At 44.1% G+C, this 21,169-nt stretch overlaps 1 protein-coding gene across 3 annotated transcripts in view; it reads right to left on the bottom strand.

The window, feature by feature from the left end:
• The window catches only part of HENMT1 (HEN methyltransferase 1), a 48,238-nt gene that overhangs the window by 25,696 nt on the left and 1,373 nt on the right, over window positions 1–21,169 (bottom strand). For 2 of the 3 annotated variants that reach the window (XM_068240099.1, XM_068240102.1), the window contains exons 2-3: window positions 5,059–5,196; window positions 1,039–1,151 (exon numbers count right to left, since the gene is read on the bottom strand). In XM_068240099.1, the coding sequence (XP_068096200.1) occupies window positions 1,039–1,151; window positions 5,059–5,145 (200 nt within the window). In that variant the 5' untranslated portion in view covers window positions 5,146–5,196. Of the gene's footprint in view, window positions 1–1,038; window positions 1,152–5,058; window positions 5,197–17,403; window positions 17,466–21,169 lie in introns of all 3 variants that reach the window. The other variant, XM_068240100.1, reaches the window with a different exon arrangement.

Raw genomic sequence — 21,169 nt, 5'->3', positions numbered from 1 at the left:
TCCAACTCCACAACCCTGGTAGCAGTGATGCTTTTTATGCAGGGGATATCTCTGCTCAAAAAGCAAATAAAATAATCACTTGAAACCAGTACTGTATAGGCATCTCTGGGGCTCTATATTAATCCACCCACTGGTAACACAAGTGTCACAATCTCACCTCATCCTGGTTCCAGCAGCGAGTCAGGCTGCTTCCAGAAGCCTGCGCAAACGAATCAGTGGCTCACGGCAGGCAAGCTATGCCTCTCTTGCAGGCTCGCATGGAAGGATCGCCACTGTGCTTGCCAGGTGACAGGGATGATAATTGTGCACTCGCCAACACCATCCATGTCCAAGACCTGGAGACTCCGTGAGTGACTGTGAGGGCATGGGATGGCTGAAGGGGGCTGGTTGAAGCCCCAGGAAAGTAAAACTGATTTTTTTTCCCTTTGAGGCAGAACTGCGGCAGTAGCTCTTTACCTTTGACAGCGTTAAGACGCTAGAGCTAGCTGCTGGGCATTCCTTGCTAAGCTTCTATTACTTGTCTGATCCTTTGCCTGTATACTGACCATTCTATTGTGTGCTGCCTGGACCAACTCTTGCCTGCTTGATCACTCATCCCAGTATCCATCTGATCCTATGTTTATGACCTTTGGTTAGCTGACTTGGAAATTGCTTATGAGTGAGATTGACAGCCATCTCATATCTGTGTATGACATAGAACTGTTTAATTAAGATTTCTGCCTGAATCATTACTTTGTAGAAACTGGTTTTACCATTGCCTTACGCCCTTCAGTTCCTATACCGTGTAAATTAAGGTCTGGGTGTAACAATAGTCAGGTAGCTGCTACTCTGTCTCCTGTTCCAAGCGGGTACGCGCCACACAAGGTGAAAATTACGGAGGTCGATTGGGCCATAAGGACTGATATAAGGCGTTGGATCTACTGGTCCTTACAAGCATTATCCAAAAATCCACCATCGAACACCGTATCAGGAAAAACATAACTATATGTATAATTTTAATCTCATTCATATTTTGGAAAGCAACAAGATTGTAATTACTTTTTTAACTTCAACGTATCTTCATCAATGTCCACACCAACTAGAAGCTCGATGCACTTCCAAAATTTCAGTTTGTGGAGAAGTGAACATTCATTGCACCCCAAGTCTGCAACCTAAAGCAAAAAATGAACTTATTAATTAAAATAAACATAGCAAATGTAAATGGTATATTAAAGTGGTATGAAACATTTCTCCTTTACTCTAAAAGATTCTTTACAACTTAAAACCTACTACCAGAAAAAAGAATAGGTAGCAGAACAGCGTTCGAACAGTCACACAATGTAAATCAGGTGGGGAATGTGTATGGACAGGTAATGTATAGGGCACTGAGCAATGGGGGGGGGGTACATTGTACATTAGGGGTGACAGCATTGGGGGCTTCGTTGTGTTTGTCGCTTGTCCCGATATCACTCGCTGTTACTGCCGCGCACCCAATCGAGCAAGTCAGCCTTCCATCTTGCAGCATGTCCAACCGATTCATGCGACCAATTTTTGCTCGAAATTGGTCACATAGTCCATCATGCCGATGGACTATGTGACCAATTTCGAGCAAAAATTGGTCGCATGAATCGGTTGGACATGCTGCAAGATGGAAGGCTGACTTGCTCGATTGGGTGCGCGGCAGTAACAGCGACTTGGCGGCCCCAATTTTCATCCAATTCAATTATAATAATCGAATCGGATTGCGAATCGGCCACCAAGTCGCATGATGTATCACCACCTTAAGGGCTGGTTCAGACGGACGTCTGCGTGGCGTCGCGTCTGGAGGCGTTGCGGCGGCTACGCGTTCAGGCTTTCAGTAGCCTTCGGTCGCGTTCCGATACGGCCGCGTTTTTTATTTCCCCTAGGGGAACATTAGCCGTCGTGGTTGGCCGCTCCCTGGAAGCAACATGTCGCTTCCAGGGGCAGCTCGAACGCTAACGAAAATCGGGACCCAAACGCCGCGTTCGGGTAAAAGCTCGGTGTAAACGCTCCCATTCACTTGAATGGGAGCGTTTACTGCGACGTTCCGAACGCTTGCGGTAAACGCTCCGCAAGCGTCCGTCTGAACCAGCCCTAAAGCATGACGAGTTCACGGTCTGTGTCTATGAATTGAGCTTTGTTGCCAATTATTTTGCTACTGTCACTTATTGTTGAGGCTACTATTACTCCTTTGGGAGGAGTCCATTGTTGACCTATATATCCATATATTATGAAATCATTCAACTCACACTGACATAGTTTGAAACATTGTTTGTCACCCTTTTTGGCGAGATTTTAATTGTTTTATTTGCTTTTTGTGGTTACGTACAATAAAGATTTTGTGACATTTACTATAATAGATTGGTTTGGTGCTTTTCAAAAAGGGTTTTTTTCTTTCTTTGTATACAATGGTTCTCTTGCCCTTAGCACATTCTGGTTTATTACTTAACAGTCACATTGAGTGTATTTAATTATATACATGGTGCTAGTTCAAAGTGTTTTCTTTTGCAAACTGAAGATCACGGTCTGATCATCTTCTGTCCATACTCTGGAATGACCTGCAGTTGACCAACACGCACTTGCACAAGGCCATAATCTCCAAGAAACAGCTGCTTATCACGCTGAAGAGTGTAATGTTTAGTTTTAATTCCGAATCATTCAATTGACCAGGGCTGTGGAGTCGAAGTTGGAGTCGGGGCAATTTTGGGCACCCAGAGTCGGAGTTGGAGTCTGAGTTGTGGTTTCATAAACTGAGGAGTCGGAGTCGCATGATTTTTGTACAAAATTCACAGCCCTGTTAAAGAGGAACTGTAACGACAAAACGGCCCCTGGGGGGTATTCACCTCGGGTGGGGGAAGCCTCAGGATCCTAATGCCGTCCTGCGTCCCTCGGGGGTCTCGCTGTAGCCCTCCGTACAGCCATGACGCAATATTTACCTTCCTGGCTCCTGCGCAGGCGCTCTGATGGCTGTCGGCGCCGAAGTAGGCGGAAATACCCGATCGCCTTCGGGTCTGCTCTACTGCGCAGGCGCAAGTTTCCGGCGCCTGCGCAGTAGAGCGGACCCGACGGAGATCGGGTATTTCCGTCTATTTCCGTGCCGAAAGTCGCCACAGCGCCCCCGCTGGAGCCAGCAAAGGTAAATATTGAAGCTACAGTCGGCTCTGTCGCCGGCTGTTCGGAGGGCTGCAGCGAGACCCCCGTGGGACAGAGGACGGCGTGGGAAGCCTCATTAGGATCCGGAGGCTTCCCCCACCCGAGGTGAGTACCCCCCAGGGGAGGTTTTTGTTGTTACAGAGTCTCTTTAAGTATTAGACTAAGGAGTCGGAGTTGAGGAGTCGGAGTCTGAGCAATTTTGGGCACCCGGAGTCGGAGTTGGAGTCGTGGTTTCAGAAACTGAGGAGTCGGAGTTGGAAGATTTTTGTACCGACTCCACAGCCCTGCAATTGACAATGGCAGTATTTAATCTACTATCAAAGGACTAGTTGGAATAGCATGTTGACAGCAATCATTACGGTGTTGAGGCTGTGAAACTGGGGCCTTGATGCACTTTGTCTTGCAGGAGTAGTTCCAGCATGAATCACAGCTCAGCCAGAGGCAGCTCATTTTAAGGACGCAAAAGTTAGGCCCTGCTGCTGTAGTCATCAGTAGGCTGCAATCCACCACAAAGCTCTGAAGTTGTACTCTACCCTACTGAATAGCGTTCTCCACTTTTAAATCAGAGGTTAGTTTTCAAACTAGTTGCCGTGGACACTTTAATCGTCAATGATTATCATGCAAAGTGTCAATTGTTGCAAAAGAAAAAAAAAACAAATCTAAAAGTGTAGAACATTTCTTTGCTTGTTGATCAGCTGACCTACATAACAGCTGTACTCAGTTAAAATGCCATTATCTATCAGCAAGTTAACTTCTTTATAAACAATCCCCTAAAATTACACTATAAAAAAGTTCCCACACTCATCCTAGCTGATGTTTTTTTATACACAGATTCAAATACAAGGACAGTCAAAAATCCCAGCTACTAACAGACATTTCACAGGACTCACAGTCTTCTTCAGTGTGAAAGATAGACAAGAATGTTCAGGGTAGCCTCATTTTTTTCAACGCAAGTAGTATGGATGGCCAATGACATGCAAATAATTCCAAACTGATGAAGAAGTATGCAAGATTTGTATGCACATTTATGTATCTTGAAATGCACCAATCAAATAAAGCCCAGTTGGATTTGATTGGTACTTTTTCAAGCTGTATAAATTTGCATGAAAATTTGCCAAATTTTGCATCAAGAATTATTTGGATCTCCTGGACAATAACTAGTAACTAACCTCCTTAGCGGTATGCCCGACACTGTGTCAGGCATACCGCTCGCTCTCCTGAGGGGTCCCCCAGGCCTAACCTAACTGTTTGCCTGGCTGTAAAAGCTTTAGCTAGCACTAGGCTAGCTAGTATATGTAGCCGGCACCCCCGATCCAGCCAGTTAATACATTACCCAGCCTGGCTCCAGCGATCGGAGCAGCCTCCCCGGACAGCTCCGGTCTGTCTATGGGGAGGATCGGGTCTGCGCATGACGTCATGTACGATCCTCCCCATAGAGATGAGCGGAGCTGTCCGGGGAGGCTGTGCCGATCGCTGGAGCCAGGCTGGGTAATGTGTTAACTAGCTGGGTCAGGTGATGGGGGGTGCCGGCTAGCCTAGTGCTAGCTAAAGCTTTTATAGCCAGGCAAACAGTTAAATTAGTCCCAGGGACTCTAAAGCCCAATCTACACGATACAATTCTGTATACGATTCGATTACGATCCGATTAAATCCGACATGTCCGATCGGGATTCGATTCGATTTGCCATTGCAAAACAATGGCAAATCAAATTGAATCGAATCAAATCCTGATCGGACATGTCGGATTTAATCGGATCGTAAATAGAATCGTAATCGAATCGTATAAAGAATCGTATTGTGTAGATTGGGCTTAAAAGCTGCAAAACCTTATGAGCGGTGTAACACTCAGGAGGTTAACAAAGAGACATATATTATGTTTCAGCAACAGAAGGAAACTACACTGACCTTCTTGGGTTTGTAAGTATCCACAAAAGACAACACATAGTCATATCTCTGCTTGCTCAGAGGAGGTCTAAATCTCACTGGTTCCATGTGACTCGAGATAAGTGTTTGTCAGTTAGGTTCCTGTCTGCAGCCGCAGGGCTAGAAAAGATAAAAACACAAGATTTCAATCTACATACTAGCACCTTAACCAATATACAGTGGGTTGCAAAAGTATTCGGCCCCCTTGAAGTTTTCCACATTTTGTCATATTACTGCCACAAACATGAATCAATTTAATTGGAATTCCACATGAAAGACCAACACAAAGTGGTGTACACATGAGAAGTGGAACGAAAATCATACTTGATTCGAAACATTTTTTACAAATAAATAACTGCAAAGTGGTGTGTGCATAATTATTCAGCCCCCTTTGATCTGAGTGCAGTCAGTTGCCCATAGACATTGCCTGATGAGTACTAATGACTAAATAGAGTGCACCTGTGTGTAATCTAATGTCAGTACAAATACAACTGCTCTGTGATGACCTCAGAGGTTGTCTAAGAGAATATTGGGAGCAAGAACACCGTGAAGTCCAAAAAACACACAAGACAGGACAGAGATCAAGTTATTTAGAAATTTAAAGCAGGCTTAGGCTACAAAAAGATTTTTGGAGCACTGTTCAAGCGATCATTCAGAAATGGAAGGAGTATGGCTCAACTGTAAACCTACCAAGACAAGGCCATCCACCTAAACTCACAGGCCGAACAAGGAGAGCGCTGATAAGAAATGCAGTCAAGAGGCCCATAGTGACTCTGGACGAGCTGCAGAGATCTACAGCTCAGGTGGGAGACTCTGTCCATTGGACAACTATTAGTCATGCACTGTACAAAGTTGGCCTTTATGGAAGAGTGGCAAGAAGAAAGGCATTGTTAACAGAAAGCATAAAAAGTCCCGTTTTCAGTTTGCCACAAGCCATGTGGGGGACACAGCAACCATGTGGAAGAAGGTGCTCTTATCAGATGAGACCAAAATGGAACTTTTTGGCCAAAATGCAAAACGCTATGTGTGGCGGAAAACTAACACTGCACATCACTATGAACACACCATCCCCACTGTCAAATATGGTGGTGGCAGCATCATGCTCGGGGGGTGCATCTCTTCAGCAGGGACAGGGAAGCTGGTCAGAGTTGATGGGAAGATGGGTGGAGCCAAATACAGGGCAAACTTGGAGGAAAACTTCTTGGAGACTGCAAAAGACTTGAGACTGGGGCAGAGGTTCACCTTCCAGCAGGACAATGACCTTAAACATAAAGCCAGGGCAACAATGGAATGGTTTAAAACAAAACATATCTATGTGTTAGACTGGCCCAGTCAAAGTCCAGATCTAATCCAATCGAGAATCTGTGGGAAGATTTGAAAACTGCTGTTCACAAACGCTGTCCATCTAATATGACTGAGCTGGAGCTGTTTTGCAAAGAAGAATGGGCAAGGATTTCAGACTCTAGATGTGCAAAGTTGGTAGAGACATACCCTAAAAGCAGGGAGGCTGGGGGAGTGGCTGACGTGATGACGTGAGGGGTGGTTCCTGCTGCACCGCTCCGTCCGAAACCCCTTCCTGAGATTTACCTACGATGTGGCGTGGACTGGCTGAGCACTGAGGCGGCGGACCTAGCAAAAGTAGTAAGGAGGACTGGGAGAAGAGAAGCGCCGACGAGTGCAGATAACCCCGGCAGAAGGGGTGGCAGCAGAGTATACCTGAGGAGCGCACTGGAACTTCAGCCGGGAGAGACCACAGCATCACGTGGGGAACCCAATTGGCAGAGGTCGGCAGAGTGCGGAGTAACCCATACAGACGCCAGGGAGCGGAGAAACAGCCAAGAGAGGTACCCGGATAAACAGCTGCCTAACGCAGAGGGAGGAGGACGCTGAAAAGAGCTGAACAGACCGGGAGAGACCCGGAGGAGGTGGATACGGGCTAACGGTGGGGGAGAGGCAGAGGTGAGAGACACTGTTGCTCTAACTGAAGTTTGTTTGCTGGGAGTTGACAAGAGAGATAAGAGCTGATAAAAGAGAAGGAACTGTGATATTTCCTGCTGTCAGATCAGGGTGCAAGCTGCAGCGGGGATAGAATGATAGGCCGCAATAAAAAGAGAGAGGAGGCAGATAAAAGCCTCAATACCTCTCAGAGATCAGCTAAAGATTTTTTCCCAAAAACAGGAAAGCAAACAGAAAAGCAACAGACAGCCCCACCGATAGCAGAGCATCAGGAAATATCCCATAAGAAACAGGGAAATCTGGAGGATATCTGGCTCCACTTAAAAAATTTGCCCACCAAGCAAGAGCTCACAGATCAGATCGAGAAAATAGTATTGTCTACTAAAGTAGAGGTGGAAGTAATACGAGACGCTCTACAAGTAACAAATGATAGAGTGGACAAATTAGAGTCTAAAATCAAGGAACTACAGACTGAACTAAAGAAGGAGAGAGATAAGCACTCTCAATACTGTAGCTCCCTGCAATACCAAGTAGAGGACCTCCAAAATAGATCGAGAAGAAAAAACATTAGAATCAAGGGCATACCAGAAATGTATAAGTCAGAGGAGCTACAATTAAAACTGATTAATATATTTAATACACTATTAAAAAGACCCCCAGAGCAACCAATTAGATTTGAGAGGTGCCATAGAACATTGAAACAGGTGGTGAAACCACAGGAGGCACCAAGGGATGTTATTTGCCGTTTGCATCACTTCCATGAGAAGGAAGAAATAATGGCCGCTGCAAGATCACAGGAGACTATATTGTGCGACTCAGTCCAAATCCAGCTCTTTCAGGACTTGGCATTTAGTACACTCCAGCAGAGGAGAGCACTGCGTCCATTGCTGCAGGTTCTACAAAAAGAAGGAATACAGTACAGATGGGGTTCCCGTTTAGCCTCATAGTGAGGAAGAATCAACGTTCCTTTTTCTTAAGACATCCCAATGACCTTCCTGAACTTTTTGAATTCTTAGCAATTACAGCGATGAAGCTCCCTGATTGGAATCTGGACTCAGAAATGATGTCACAAAGATCTAGAGGCCTTAAAAAGCCATAAGATAGGTCTGGGGACTTTGAATAAGGAGGGAAACTAGAGGAGGAAAATAATTTGATTTGAAAAAAAAATTCTCTTTTTTTTCCCCCCAATCTCTCTCTTGCTGACCCCTCCTATGTGGAAGGGGAGAGAGATACTGAGAAAGAACACTGCTCTCCTTCAGATGTTAACATTAAGATGGGATGGATCTGAAGGATGAAGAATATAAGAGTGGAATGATATACACGGGCGTCTGAAATGGTGGGAGGCCAGATAGAATAAGATGGGTTAAGAAGGTTTAAAAGGAAATAAGTAAGTGGGTGGGGGAGGTGGAGATAGGGGAAGAAGGATTAGATTAACATATAGAAAGATGGAGGTTCCCGCCATGGCAGTCGCTAGTGGATAACTTAAATGGCAATGAATGAATAGTGCCAACAATTGAATAGAGATAAAACACAGGGAGGAAATATAAAGTGTATACTTGATGGATAAGAGATACCTGTGAGTAATGATTAAGACAGAGATGGAATCTGGCAGGCCGGAAGGACAAGGAATGTGGAATAAAGGGGTAAAGTTCTAGAAATAATTCACAGATTCACAAATTATAGGAGATTTAAATAATAAATAAGTTTAACACGTGTATTGGAAGGAGAGATGAAAAGAAGAAAGCTACACACACAAGGGGAAAGGGAGATGGATTTTAGAGCACTATAGCATACAGAAAAGAATAGACACATAAATATATATAGATCACAGGTTGAATACAATAATAATAGTGTGATGCCACAGATTAAATAGAAAATAAGAACGAACAAGGTGAGGGGGGGAATTAGAGGGGGATATAGAGAGGGGGGGAACAGAGAGGGGAAAAGGGAAGGAAAGAAGTAGAAATTAGTAAGTAGAATACACAGGTACTTGTCCTAAAAGCCGCCAGACGGGAGAAAGAAGAAAGATGATTGGTGTCAGGGAGAGACTCACCTCTTCAGCGGCGGCCAGTATGGACGCCGCTCGCAGCGCTGACGTCACCGGATCCCCGAACTTCCGGTCGGCATCAGCTGGCGGCGCCGGCGGCCGTCACAGCCACAGGTCATCATTGCAGGGCCGGGCAACGCGCTCACGCACGGAGCGTCAGGCCCTTTATGCCCTGAGGAGAAGGTTGCCTTGATCCGCCCTGTGGAGGCACGCTCCGCCCCTTGCTGACATCATCCGGGGAGTGGGAGTTCTCTCCCGGGGATCTTGTATGGATTTCCACTCGGCATATCGCCTTACGGCAACCTTCAGCTAAGCTTGGGCCTAAATTTGTGGGTCCATATCCAGTAGCTAAAAGAATCAATAAAGTTTCTTATCAGATAACGTTGCCTCAATCTATGCGTGGGGTGAGAACATTTCATGTGTCATTACTAAAACCTGCGGTGCATGTGGACCCTGGTCCTCCTCCTGTGTTAGTGGATGGTGAGCCTGAGTATGAGGTCGAGAGAATACTGGATTCTCGATTTCTTAGGAGGTCTCTCCAGTATCTGGTTCATTGGAGGGGATACGGTCCTGAGGAGAGATCATGGGTACCAGCTCATCATTGCCATGCACAAGAACTCATACAGGAGTTTCATGACTCCCATCCTGATAAACCTTCCTTAGCGCGTTCGGAGACCACGCCTCAGGGGAGGGGTAATGTCAGGGAGAGACTCACCTCTTCAGCGGCGGCCAGTATGGACGCCGCTCGCAGCGCTGACGTCACCGGATCCCCGAACTTCCGGTCGGCATCAGCTGGCGGCGCCGGCGGCCGTCACAGCCACAGGTCATCATTGCAGGGCCGGGCAACGCGCTCACGCACGGAGCGTCAGGCCCTTTATGCCCTGAGGAGAAGGTTGCCTTGATCCGCCCTGTGGAGGCACGCTCCGCCCCTTGCTGACATCATCCGGGGGGTGGGGGTTCCTGGAGGAACAATCTGCATTTAAGCAGCAGACTGTCAGTACTCCTTGTCCGCTGTAGCGATCACACTCTGTGCTAGCTCTCGGATCCACAGTATACTTATATATTGGTTACGCCAATATATAGGTACTGGAAGAAATATACCATTGTATTTACCTGTGTCTTTGATCTTTTGCCTGTCCTTGACTCTGAGTTTGCCTAATCCTTTTGTACTGCTGCCTGATTTCCCGTTGCCTACCTTGCTGTGCCCTCGTTTACTCTCTTGCCTACCGTCTCTGTACCTCGTATCTCTGATATCTGTTGCCGAACCCCGGCTAGCCTTCTAGTCTCCGACTCCGCCTCCTGATTCTGTACCTCGTATTTCTGATTACCTGTTGCCGATCCTTGCTTGTCGACCATCCCCGCCAGTGGGCCCTTGCCGCTGGACGGTAGTCGGTGTTCTGTGGGCCCTCGCCACAGAACAATACGCTATTATTGTTTGCACCAATCATTACACCCCATTTTGGGTGGACAGAGGTTAGCGTATATATCGGATTATCGGTGAGACTGCAGATCACTTATAATCAGGTATATCTGTATTTCTGGCGATACTGCAGATCTCCAGAGATCAGTCACTCTCTGTCCTCTCTAGTTGTTACGGAACGTGACAATTGGCATTCATAATAGTCCACTTGGAGGGGACGGCTGAGGGAGAGGGAAGAAAGGGGGGGGGGGGGAGAGAGAAGGGAGAAAAAAGTACAAATAAATAGTAAACTAAAATAATATAGGAAAATTAAGTGAGTTGGGATGGACTAGGATGCCCCTCTTTCTTTGGTTATGTTTTGGTATAATAATGAGATCTATGTTATATATAAAAGGAGGGGGGGGGGAGGGGAAGAAAAAAGAAAAGAAAAAGGAATAATGTGTATTATGGTGATATGTATCACACGGGCGCTTGGAATGGCAGGTAGTCTTAGAAATTAAGAGAATATAAGGGGCACGGGAGAGGAATTTAAGAGTTAGATTGAGGAGGTGGGGGGAGAGGGTGGGTTGGAAGGGAGACAAGTTAAAATGGTAGATTGAAGGACGTGCCTGTCATGAAAACCGCTGGTGGAGCAAATAAGGGGATAATGAGAGGTATCAATGGGATAGAGAAAGTGGGGGTGAAATAAGGAGGGGTCGGCATCTCAAAAAGGTGAACATTTTGGAAAATTTGTTGGGGAGTAATGGAGGACGGTGGTAAAAAAGTATATGGAAGTAGAAGGTAACCCCAAAGAATGGTATTAAGGGCACGGTAACTGGTGACTGGAAGGACAGGAAAGGAGAAGAAACACCAGAGAAAGGTAAAAGAAGGGAAAATACTGAGAATAATAAACATAGACGTATAACAATTTAATAGTACACAAGTTTTGAATAAGTTAAAACATTTGGGGTGGGAAAGAAATAGGGGTAAGTGAAATAGTAATAGAATAAAAGAGGTGAGATAAGTTCACATATAAGGCGGGGATTAAAAGGGTAAAGAACACGCTTGAACCTAGGTTCTCAACGTGTGGTACACGAACCCCACGGGGTACTCCTGATGGTTCCAGGGGGTACTCGGGCTCGATATACTTAACCAAGAATAATAAATTTAGAGTTTTAGAAAGTGATAAATCTTTTTTTAACAACACAAATATAGTGTTTTACCTAATTAAAAGTAATAGTAAATGCTTAGAAATTGTTTAGAGCCAATTATCATGTACTATGATTAAATATATATTTGTCAAGGGGTACTTATGATAATGTTTACTATGCTAGGGGGTACTTGGTGAGTACAGGGTTTTAAAACGGGTACATACCAATAAAATGTTGAGAAACACTGCGCTAGAACACAAAATATAAATACCTGTCCCGAGAGCCACCAGCTTCTAAGCTATGAGATGACTGTAAACTCGCCCCTTATATTTGCAAGGGGGAAAGGGACTAGAAAGATTGGTGGGGTGCTTCTTTTTTTTTGATGTTTTCTTTCCTCCTGTTTTCTATTTTTGGGAGTCTAGCTGGTCCATATATATGAGTTTGGGAAGCAGGGGGTCGGGGGGTGAGGAGGGACTTAACATCATGGTTGTCACGCAACACTATACCCCACAGGGCCGGAGGGCCAATAGGAGTAGGGAAGGGAGAGGAGGGAAAAAACTTAAGGTAACCTACAGGATAGGAGCGGATGGCTCAAAAGCATTCAGTGGGAATGCTGATGTGGACAAGATCCACATAGAATACAAATTGGATACATGGAATGGAAAGGAGAGAGTGAGGTGTGAATGGATGGATGGGGAGATGGCATGGGGGGGGGGGGGCGGAGGGGAGGATTGGGAATAGGATTGGGAATAGGATAAGGAGATGACGGGGCTTAATATAATGTCCCTGGATGCCCGAGGCCTCAATAAGCCAGAGAAGAGATCTTCGATATTACAGGAAATGTATAAAGTCAAAATAAAAATAGCACTTATACAGGAAACCCATTTTAAAAACCCAGCTCACCCAAAGTTAACCAACAAAAAATATCCCCGGGCGATATATAGTAGTGCACAAGAAGCAAAAAAGAGGGGTGTAGCAATTGTCTTCGCTAGGGGAGTGACGCTAGAGGAGGAAGAGACATATAGAGATGAAGAGGGGAGATTCCTGTTAGTTAAGGGAAAATATGAGAGTAGGAGGATAACAATGGGAGTTTTTTACGCCCCAAATGTAGGTCAAATAAATTTCTTGGAACAATTGTTAAGGGCAATAGATGATTTTGCGGAGGGAGATGTGGTAATTCATCATCCGGCAAGTCATTTCTCACCTACAAAGGCATTAAAAGAGGAAGAAAAATGCTACAGAATAGACAGCTCGTAGATATATGGCGTCTCCAGCACCCTACAGATAGAGACTTTACGTTTTACTCGGCCCCACACGATATGTACTCACGTATAGATTGCATCTTTGTGTCGCATAATCTTCTCTCCGAAAGGATAGAATCAGCAATAGGATGTGCTACACTATCAGATCATGCCCCGGTCTCCCTAAAAATAAATCTATCTGCTAGAAAAGGAAGACCATTACAATGAAGATTGAATACCTATTTGTTGAAAAGAGAGGATGTTAGGGAGAGAATGATGAAGAATATAAATACATACTTTGAAATAAATAAGGGAGGAGACACGTCACACATGACTACATGGGAGGCGCATAAATGTGTGATAAGGGGAAATCTTATAGAGGAGGGAAGTAGGGCAAAAAAGGAAGGGGAAAAAATAAGAAAGGAAATACTAGTTAACATAGAGAGACTGGAGAGAGAACAGGGTAACAGGGAAGAGGGATATATTGGGTGAGTTGGCTGCAGAAAGAGAAAGATATAAAAGCTTAATGTTCATGCGAGCAAGATATGCGATACAGAGATGCCAGAAAACCTATTATGAGCATGGGAACAAAGGAGGGAAAATATTGGCAAGAGCCCTGAAGAAGCAGCAACAGGCTAATTATGTCCCATATATTAAAGATACTCAAGATAAGAAACATCAAAGAAGTGAATCAATAGCAAGAGTATTTAAAGAATTTTATGAAAAACTATATGGAATAGGGAAGGAGGAGATGAATAGCTATAGAATAAAAAGAAAAAGGGAAATAGAAGATTATATTAAGGAATCAGCTTTGACAAAGTTACCAGAAGAAGACAGAAAGAGGCTTGAAGAACCTATAACCATAGAGGAAGTAAAGAGGGCAATAGCTCATCTATCAGTGGGCAAGGCGCCGGGCCCGGATGGATTTGGGGCAGAATATTTTAAATGTTTTGAACACATACTGGCACCGCACTTGGCGGACGCACTGAACTCCATAGTGGAGAGAGGGGACAGCGGGGGTCTATATGGGAGGAGTTCACTGGAATCACAGATTGCAGTGAAAATGAAAAAGGATAAGGACCCGGGACTATGTACTAGCTATAGACCGATATCGTTGCTAAACGTGGACTTGAAATTAGGGTCACATATATTGGCAACACGATTAGCGAGGATAATTCCGGAACTGGTCCATCCAGACCAGGCCGGGATTGTTCTACAGAGAGAGACACGGGATAATGTCACCCGAGCAGTTATGCTTCTGCAGCAAGCAAAGGAGTCCCGGTCCCCTGTCGTGTGCCTCTCGATAGAAGCCGAGAAGGCGTTTGACAGGGTAGATTGGGACTTCATGAAAGCAGTCCTTAGTCATATAGGACTGGGGGAGAATATGACGACGCGAATATTAGCCTTGTATTCAAACCCGACGGCAAGAGTGAAAGTTAACGGGGTCTTGTCAGACCACCTGAGGATCCATAATGGGACTAGGCAGGGCTGTCCCCTCTCTCCACTGATCTTCGTGTTGACACTAGAACCATTTTTGAGAAGGATTAGAGCAAACCCAGACATAAGGGGACTAGAAATAGGAGATAGGGAACATCGAGTGGCAGGATTCGCAGACGACCTCCTGTTTTTCCTAATGAATCCCAGGGTCTCCCTGCCATGTCTTTTGAGGGAATTCAATAAGTATAGACAATTGTCAGGGTTTAAGATTAATTGGGAGAAATGTGAGGCCCTGGGAGTAGCTATGGAACAGAGAGAAATAGAACAACTTAAGGAAAATTTTCCCATAAAGTGGGTGACATCTACACTGAGATACCTAGGGATAAATATATCACCGGATGTTCAAACACTATATCAAAGTAATTATAAAACTATAGCCCAGGAAGTGAAGAAGGACTTGAGTAGCTGGAATAGACCTGAGTTCTCATGGTTTGGAAGGATCAGCATCTTAAAAATGAACATTATGCCAAGGCTAATATATATTTCAATCGTTGCCTATAGCAGTCCCTACCTCCTTCTTTGTGTCTCTGAGAAGGGAATTTTTGAGATTTATCTGGTATTCTAAACCACCACGGATGAAGTACAAATTAATGACACAACCCAAAGAGAAAGGTGGGCTTGTGGTTCCGAATCCCCAGCTATATCACGCTGCAGCCTCTTTAAATAGAATTGTGGACTGGCATAAAAAGAAAAAATTTGGATGGAAATAGAGCAGCATTTAATAAATGTCCCTTTGGTAGGATTACCGTGGTTGAACAAAAGAGTGATTAGTGACCATATTGCAGGAGGTTTTATGAATAATGCATTAAAGACACTATATTTGTATAGGCGGAAATGTCAACTGATTAATGGACCCTCCCCACTCCTCCCGATATTAGATAACCCAGAATTTAAACAGGGGCATCAAAAGAACTCCTACCCACATTGGAGAGGATCGCAAATATTGAGGGCGGGAATGTTGGTGAGGAAAGGGGAGTGGGAACCCCTGACGAAATTCCTTAAAGATCCACAGACTAATAAGAGGGAATGGTGGAGCCTTATGCAGTTTAGGTCATTTCTCAGGAGACTGGGGACAAAGGAGGAGTTTTCTAGAGAGCTAACCCCCTTTGAGAGATTGTGCATAGAGGGCGGAAATAGCAAAGGTTCCCTATCTAAAATATAGAATATGTTGAATGGTGGTCAAGATCTAACGGGAAATTGGAGGATTAAATGGCAGAGAGATCTACAAAGAGAACTTACGGATAGGGAATGGAGAAATGTGCTGTGCCTTATGCACAGGAGCTCAGTTTCCACCAGGATTCAGGAAGCAGGAGTAAAATTGGTTAGTAGGTGGTATTACACCCCCACCAGATTGGGAAAGATGTTTGTGGGTGCTGATGAGGGGTGCTGGAGATGCAGTAAGGAAAGAGGAACTTTGATGCATATATTTTGGGGCTGTGAGAACATTAAAATTTATTGGAGGGAAGTAAGAAGATACATTGGAGAGATAGTGGGATGGGAACTCCCAGACGAGCCGGGATTCTTTCTTTTACACGCCAACTCGATGAGTATAAGGAAATATATGAAATCAGGAATAAACCACTTAGTCAATGCAGCAAAAATATTAATACCAAAATGGTGGAAGACGACCCACACTCCAACAGTTGGAGAATGGCTGAGAGAGGTATCCCATATATTTGATATGGAACAACTGGTCCAGGAGAAAAGGGGGAAGGAAGAGCAGGTAAAACAAATTTTTTAGGGAAGTGGGAAGAATTTATTAGATCCGAAGAGTATAAAAATATTATAAGTACGCAGGAACAAGAGGAATAGAGGGGCATTCTTAAGGGATCAATAAATAGGATTAACTGGGAATAGACTGAGAATCGAAAAAATGGGGCCCCGGTCCTCCCACCCCCCCCCCCTCCTCTCCCTGACTTGTGTATGAGCTAGGTATGTATGATGTAAGGGAGTTAAAACTGAATGGAGTGCAAGTGATATCGAATGGAGATGGGTGAAATCCCAGATGAATGAGGAAAGTGAGTATCTAGAATGAGAGGAAGAAAATGGAAGGAAATAAGGGTACTTGGTAGAAATGGCGCAAAGAGAAAGGCTATATGGTAGTTGGGACTTGAGAAACAGAGATTTTTGGAGTGTCTGAAAATAATCTAATAGCCAAGAATTATTACTGGATTTTAAAGTAGTAAAATATGGGAAAGCAAGATGATATGTAAAGAAATGTTTTCTATGTGATGATATGATATGTAAAATTATATTTTTGGTATAAATAAAGAATATAAAAAAAAAAAAAAAAGAGACATCCCCTAAAAGACTGGCAGCTGTAATTGCAGCAAAAGGTGGTTCTACAGAGTATTGACTCAGGGGGCCGAATAATTACGCACACCCCACTTTGCAGTTATTTATTTGTAAAAAATGTTTGGAATCATGTATGATTTTCGATCCACTTCTCACATGTACACCACTTTGTATTGGTCTTTCACGTGGAAATCCAATAAAATTGATGCATGTTTGTGGCAGTAATGTGAGAAAATGTGGAAAACTTCAAGGGGGCCGAATACTTTTGCAAGCCACTGTATCTACTAAAATAATTGTCTTAAAGCGGATCCGAGATAAAAAACTAACTATAACAAGTGACTTGTCTATATATCTTATCTAAAGATTAGTTTACACTGCAAATCTATCTGCAAACAGCTTTAATAGAAAATGATTATTTCTTCCTGTGATACAATGACAACAGCCATGTTGTTTGTAAACATTATGAGGCAGGCTTATCTGTATCTTGAGCACTCAGTCTGTGAAGAAAAACCTAATCCCCCCTCCTCCCCTCTGCCTCTGAAATCAATGAACACCTCCTCCTCCTCCTGCCCAGACTGAGCTCCCATGAGCCCTTGCTACTGCCAAGGCTCTGAAAACCTGTGGGCGTGGTTTATTTAGTTTATAGGGAATTAGAGTATTAAAACAAAAAAGTATTTGGCTTGAGGAATGCCCTATAAACAATAGGAAAGGAACACAATTATGTAATGAGTAAAAGTTCACCTCGGATCCACTTTAAAGCAGGAGTGGGAGAGAGGATCTTCGGGAGGGATAGGAGAAAATACCTATGATAGGAGAAAATCTTTATGAAAAAAATAATAAACTATAACGCACACATCTAGTTTAAAAATATTTTATTGAAATCCATCATAATCCACATTTAAATGCTTATGCAGTGATAGCATTGTTACAGTTTGTGTACATATGGTAATTATGTGGTTTCCGGCTGGAATTCTGTAATGGGGAGGTGTGGCTTATTGGGTGCACAATATTTATAAGGTTGTATTGTTGAAACAATCTCTATACCATTTTGTTGTATGCCTTGACAAAGGGGACCCACGATGGCCCCCGAAAAGGTCATTGGTTTTGAGAATGGACATCAGGTGTTTTTGAAAATAGACTCCACAGCCCTGGTTTAAAATACTCCTTTGGGAGAAGGCGGGGGAACATTGAACAAATCCTTCAAATGCCATTAATAAAGCGGAATATAACCCTGCATTTCAACTTTGCTCTAAAACATTATTTACAGTATATTATATGCAACCAGCATTTTTTTTTACTAGACCAGCATTGGAAGGGTTACACAGGGCTTTAAAGTTCCTGGAGATTTCTGCAGACGCATCTGAAGCTGACATAGATACATTTTGTTTACATAAATGTATCTAAGTGTGGTATGTGACTCTCTCTCTGACTGAGAAGGAGCAGCACTTTCTACTATCACCATCTCTGTAATAAATCAGCTTATCTTTCCCCTGTCAGACTTGTCGTCCTGTGTCTGGAAGGCTGGCAACTCTTTAGTGTGATCTGCTATGCATGCCCCCTCTATGCACACTCCCCTGTGTGTGTGTGTTATTTACATTAGCCAGCTTTTCTCTGCTCTCTTATATTTTACAAGCTGGATAAATCCTCTGTTCACATACTGATGAGTCACATACTGCAGAATTACAGACAACCGGGCAGAGCTGTCTGCAAGAAGAAACAATCAGCTTGTAACTCTTCAGTGAGCTGCAGGGGGAAAGAAACACACAAATGATCTCTTGAGATTCAAAAGGAAGGCTGTATACAGCCTGATTGTGTATGGATGTATTTTCTATGTGTGGACATACTGTACATCAACCTACTTCCTGTTTTGGTGGTCATTTTGTTTGTTTACAAACAAACTTTTTAACATCTTTACCCCCGGCAGTACGAATTTCTTCGTCCCTTTTTCCATCCTTTCACCCCCAGGGATGGAGAAATCCGTACCTTCCGTGCTACCGCCGCTGTCCACGCTCCCGCCGCTCGTGCACGCCGCCGCCCGCTCGCCCGGAGATCAATGAACGGGAAAATCCATTCCCGTTCGTTGATCTAAGCCCCCGCAATGATCCGCTGCTTCTATTAGAAACAGCGCGATCTTCTCCCAGCCTCCTACTGCTTCCTGTAAGCGTCCTTCCGGACGCTTACAGGTCGCATGTAAACAGACTCACTGTGGCCAAATAGTAAACTACACCCTAAAGCATTTTACACATACAATTACATTGGATTACACAATAAATTAACTCATTACCTCCCACACTCCCCAATTTTTTTTTATTTATTTTTTTTGTAAATTAAAAAAAACAAAACAAAAATACAATAAAAAAAAATAACATAAATAGTTACCTTAGGGACTGAACTTTTTAAATATTTATGTCAAGAGGGTATAACACTGTTACTTTATAAACTATGGGCTTGTAATTAGGGATGGACGCAAAACTGAAAAAAATGCACCTTTATTTCAAAATAAAATATTGGCGCCAAACATTGTGATAGGGACAAAATTTAAACGGTTTTATAACCGGGACAAATGGGCAAATACATTTCATGGGTTTTAATTACAGTAGCATGCATTATGTAAAAACTATAATGGCCGAAAACTGAAAAATAATATTTTTTTCCCACATTTTTTCCTTTTTTCCCATTAAAACACATTTAGAATAAAATAATTCTTGGCATAATGTCCCACCTAAAGAAAGCCTAATTGGTGGCGAAAAAAACAAGATATAGTTCATTTAATTGCGATAAGTAATAATAAAGTTATAGACGAATGAATGGATGGAGCGCTGAAAGGTGAAATTGCTCTGGTGTTCAAGGGGTAAAACCCCTCAGTGGTGAAGTGGGTAAAACTGTTTTTGACTACTTTTAATGCGGCAGGGAGCGGCGAAATTGTGACAGAGGGTAATAGGAGATGTCCCCTAACACACTGGTATGTTTACTTTTGTGTGATTTTAACAATACAGATTCTCTTTAAGAATACTGCCAATTTCTTCCTGTTCCTAAAGAAAATGTGAAAACCATTGTATGGCCAGGTGTAATAGTAATACTGCACAGGTGCAGAACGCTCCCCGCAATGAGAATGCGATGGGGCCGCACATGCCCCAGACCGGAGGACTTTCCGAACTTTGCAGAAGATCCAGGCGGTGCAGGAGGACAGCGAAGGAGTGATCAGCGTGGAGGGGGCTGGAGGAAGCCCCAGGTATGTATAATTTTTTTTTCTCCTACCCCATCTCAAGTTCCCTTTAAAGGAGGCCATTAGTAATGACTCCACAATTTGGGGTTGATTCACTACCAATAATAACGCGAGTAACCTCCTGTTACTCATGCTATTTAATCAGTCTGCATGCTATGTGTGCTACTGGTAACATAGCACACATAATTAACGTCACTCACCGGAGCGCACGTTATGCTGCTGTAGTGCAGTATAGCGAACACTAGTTACTTTATGCCCACTCCACTTGTTCTGCCCTAGGTCCTTGCGGGTCTAGTCACTTTAAAGGATGTAATCCCCACACTTTGATTGGCCCAATAGGCTGCATGTCAAGTGACAGTCAGCCTATTGGGCCAAATTGCGGGGACCTCGTCCTTTAAAATGACTGGAACCGCAGAGGCTCAGGGTGGGAGAAGTGGAGTGGGTGTAAAGTAACAAGTGCTCTGGCGGCCAGGAGTTCTCTGCGCAGTAGCGAGGTTCTTGTACTGCGCATGCACAGAGCGCCCTGGGCCCCAGGTAAATTAAAAGCTGGCCGGCCACGCGCCTCATTGCGCTCCTGAAGCATTCTGCGCATGCATAGTATGTGAACCTTGCTACTGCACATACACAGAGCACTCCTGGCCGCTGGAGCGCGATCAGGGAGCGCGCAGCTCAAGGCCGCGCATGTGAACAGGCTAGCTTTGCAGGGGTCGCTGCTGCTGGCCGGAGGGACTTGGACCGCCATTGTGGGCACAGGAGGATTCCGCTGCAAAAACCCCAGGTAAGTTAAAATCATTTTTTTGTGTGACTTAAGTGTCCCTTTAACTTACCTGGGGTTTCTTCCAGCTTCCTGTAGTCCTTAAGGTCCCTCGCTGTCATTCCCCTCTGATCCATTAAGTAACATCCTAATAGATGATAGAAATCCAATGGAAACCTATTATACATCCACAGGACAGACAAGGCATGACAATATACAGCCATACATTTTCATGCCTTGTCTGTCCTGTGGATGTATTAAAGGTGTTCACTGAATTTCAAGTGGTTCACTGCCCAGTTCTATTCAGCTCTACAATTGATGGTTATCTGATGCGTTCAGCAGCTGTGCTCCTCCGAATCTTGGCCGTCTGAGTCAGTCGTAGGCTACTGTACAGGCGTGGCCCTGCGCCTTCTCGATTGCACTCCTATGACAGGCGCATTCTTATGAACTGAACAAGCACAGAATGCTTCCAGGAGCGTGATTGAAGAGGCGCAAATTCCAGGGCTGCACATGCAGCTTTCGGAGGG

This window comes from Hyperolius riggenbachi, chromosome 6 (genome assembly GCF_040937935.1).
Source record: "Hyperolius riggenbachi isolate aHypRig1 chromosome 6, aHypRig1.pri, whole genome shotgun sequence".
Classification (NCBI taxonomy): domain Eukaryota; kingdom Metazoa; phylum Chordata; class Amphibia; order Anura; family Hyperoliidae; genus Hyperolius; species Hyperolius riggenbachi.
The sequence above is the reverse complement of the archived record's forward strand: the minus strand, read 5'-3'. Positions and strand labels throughout refer to the sequence as shown.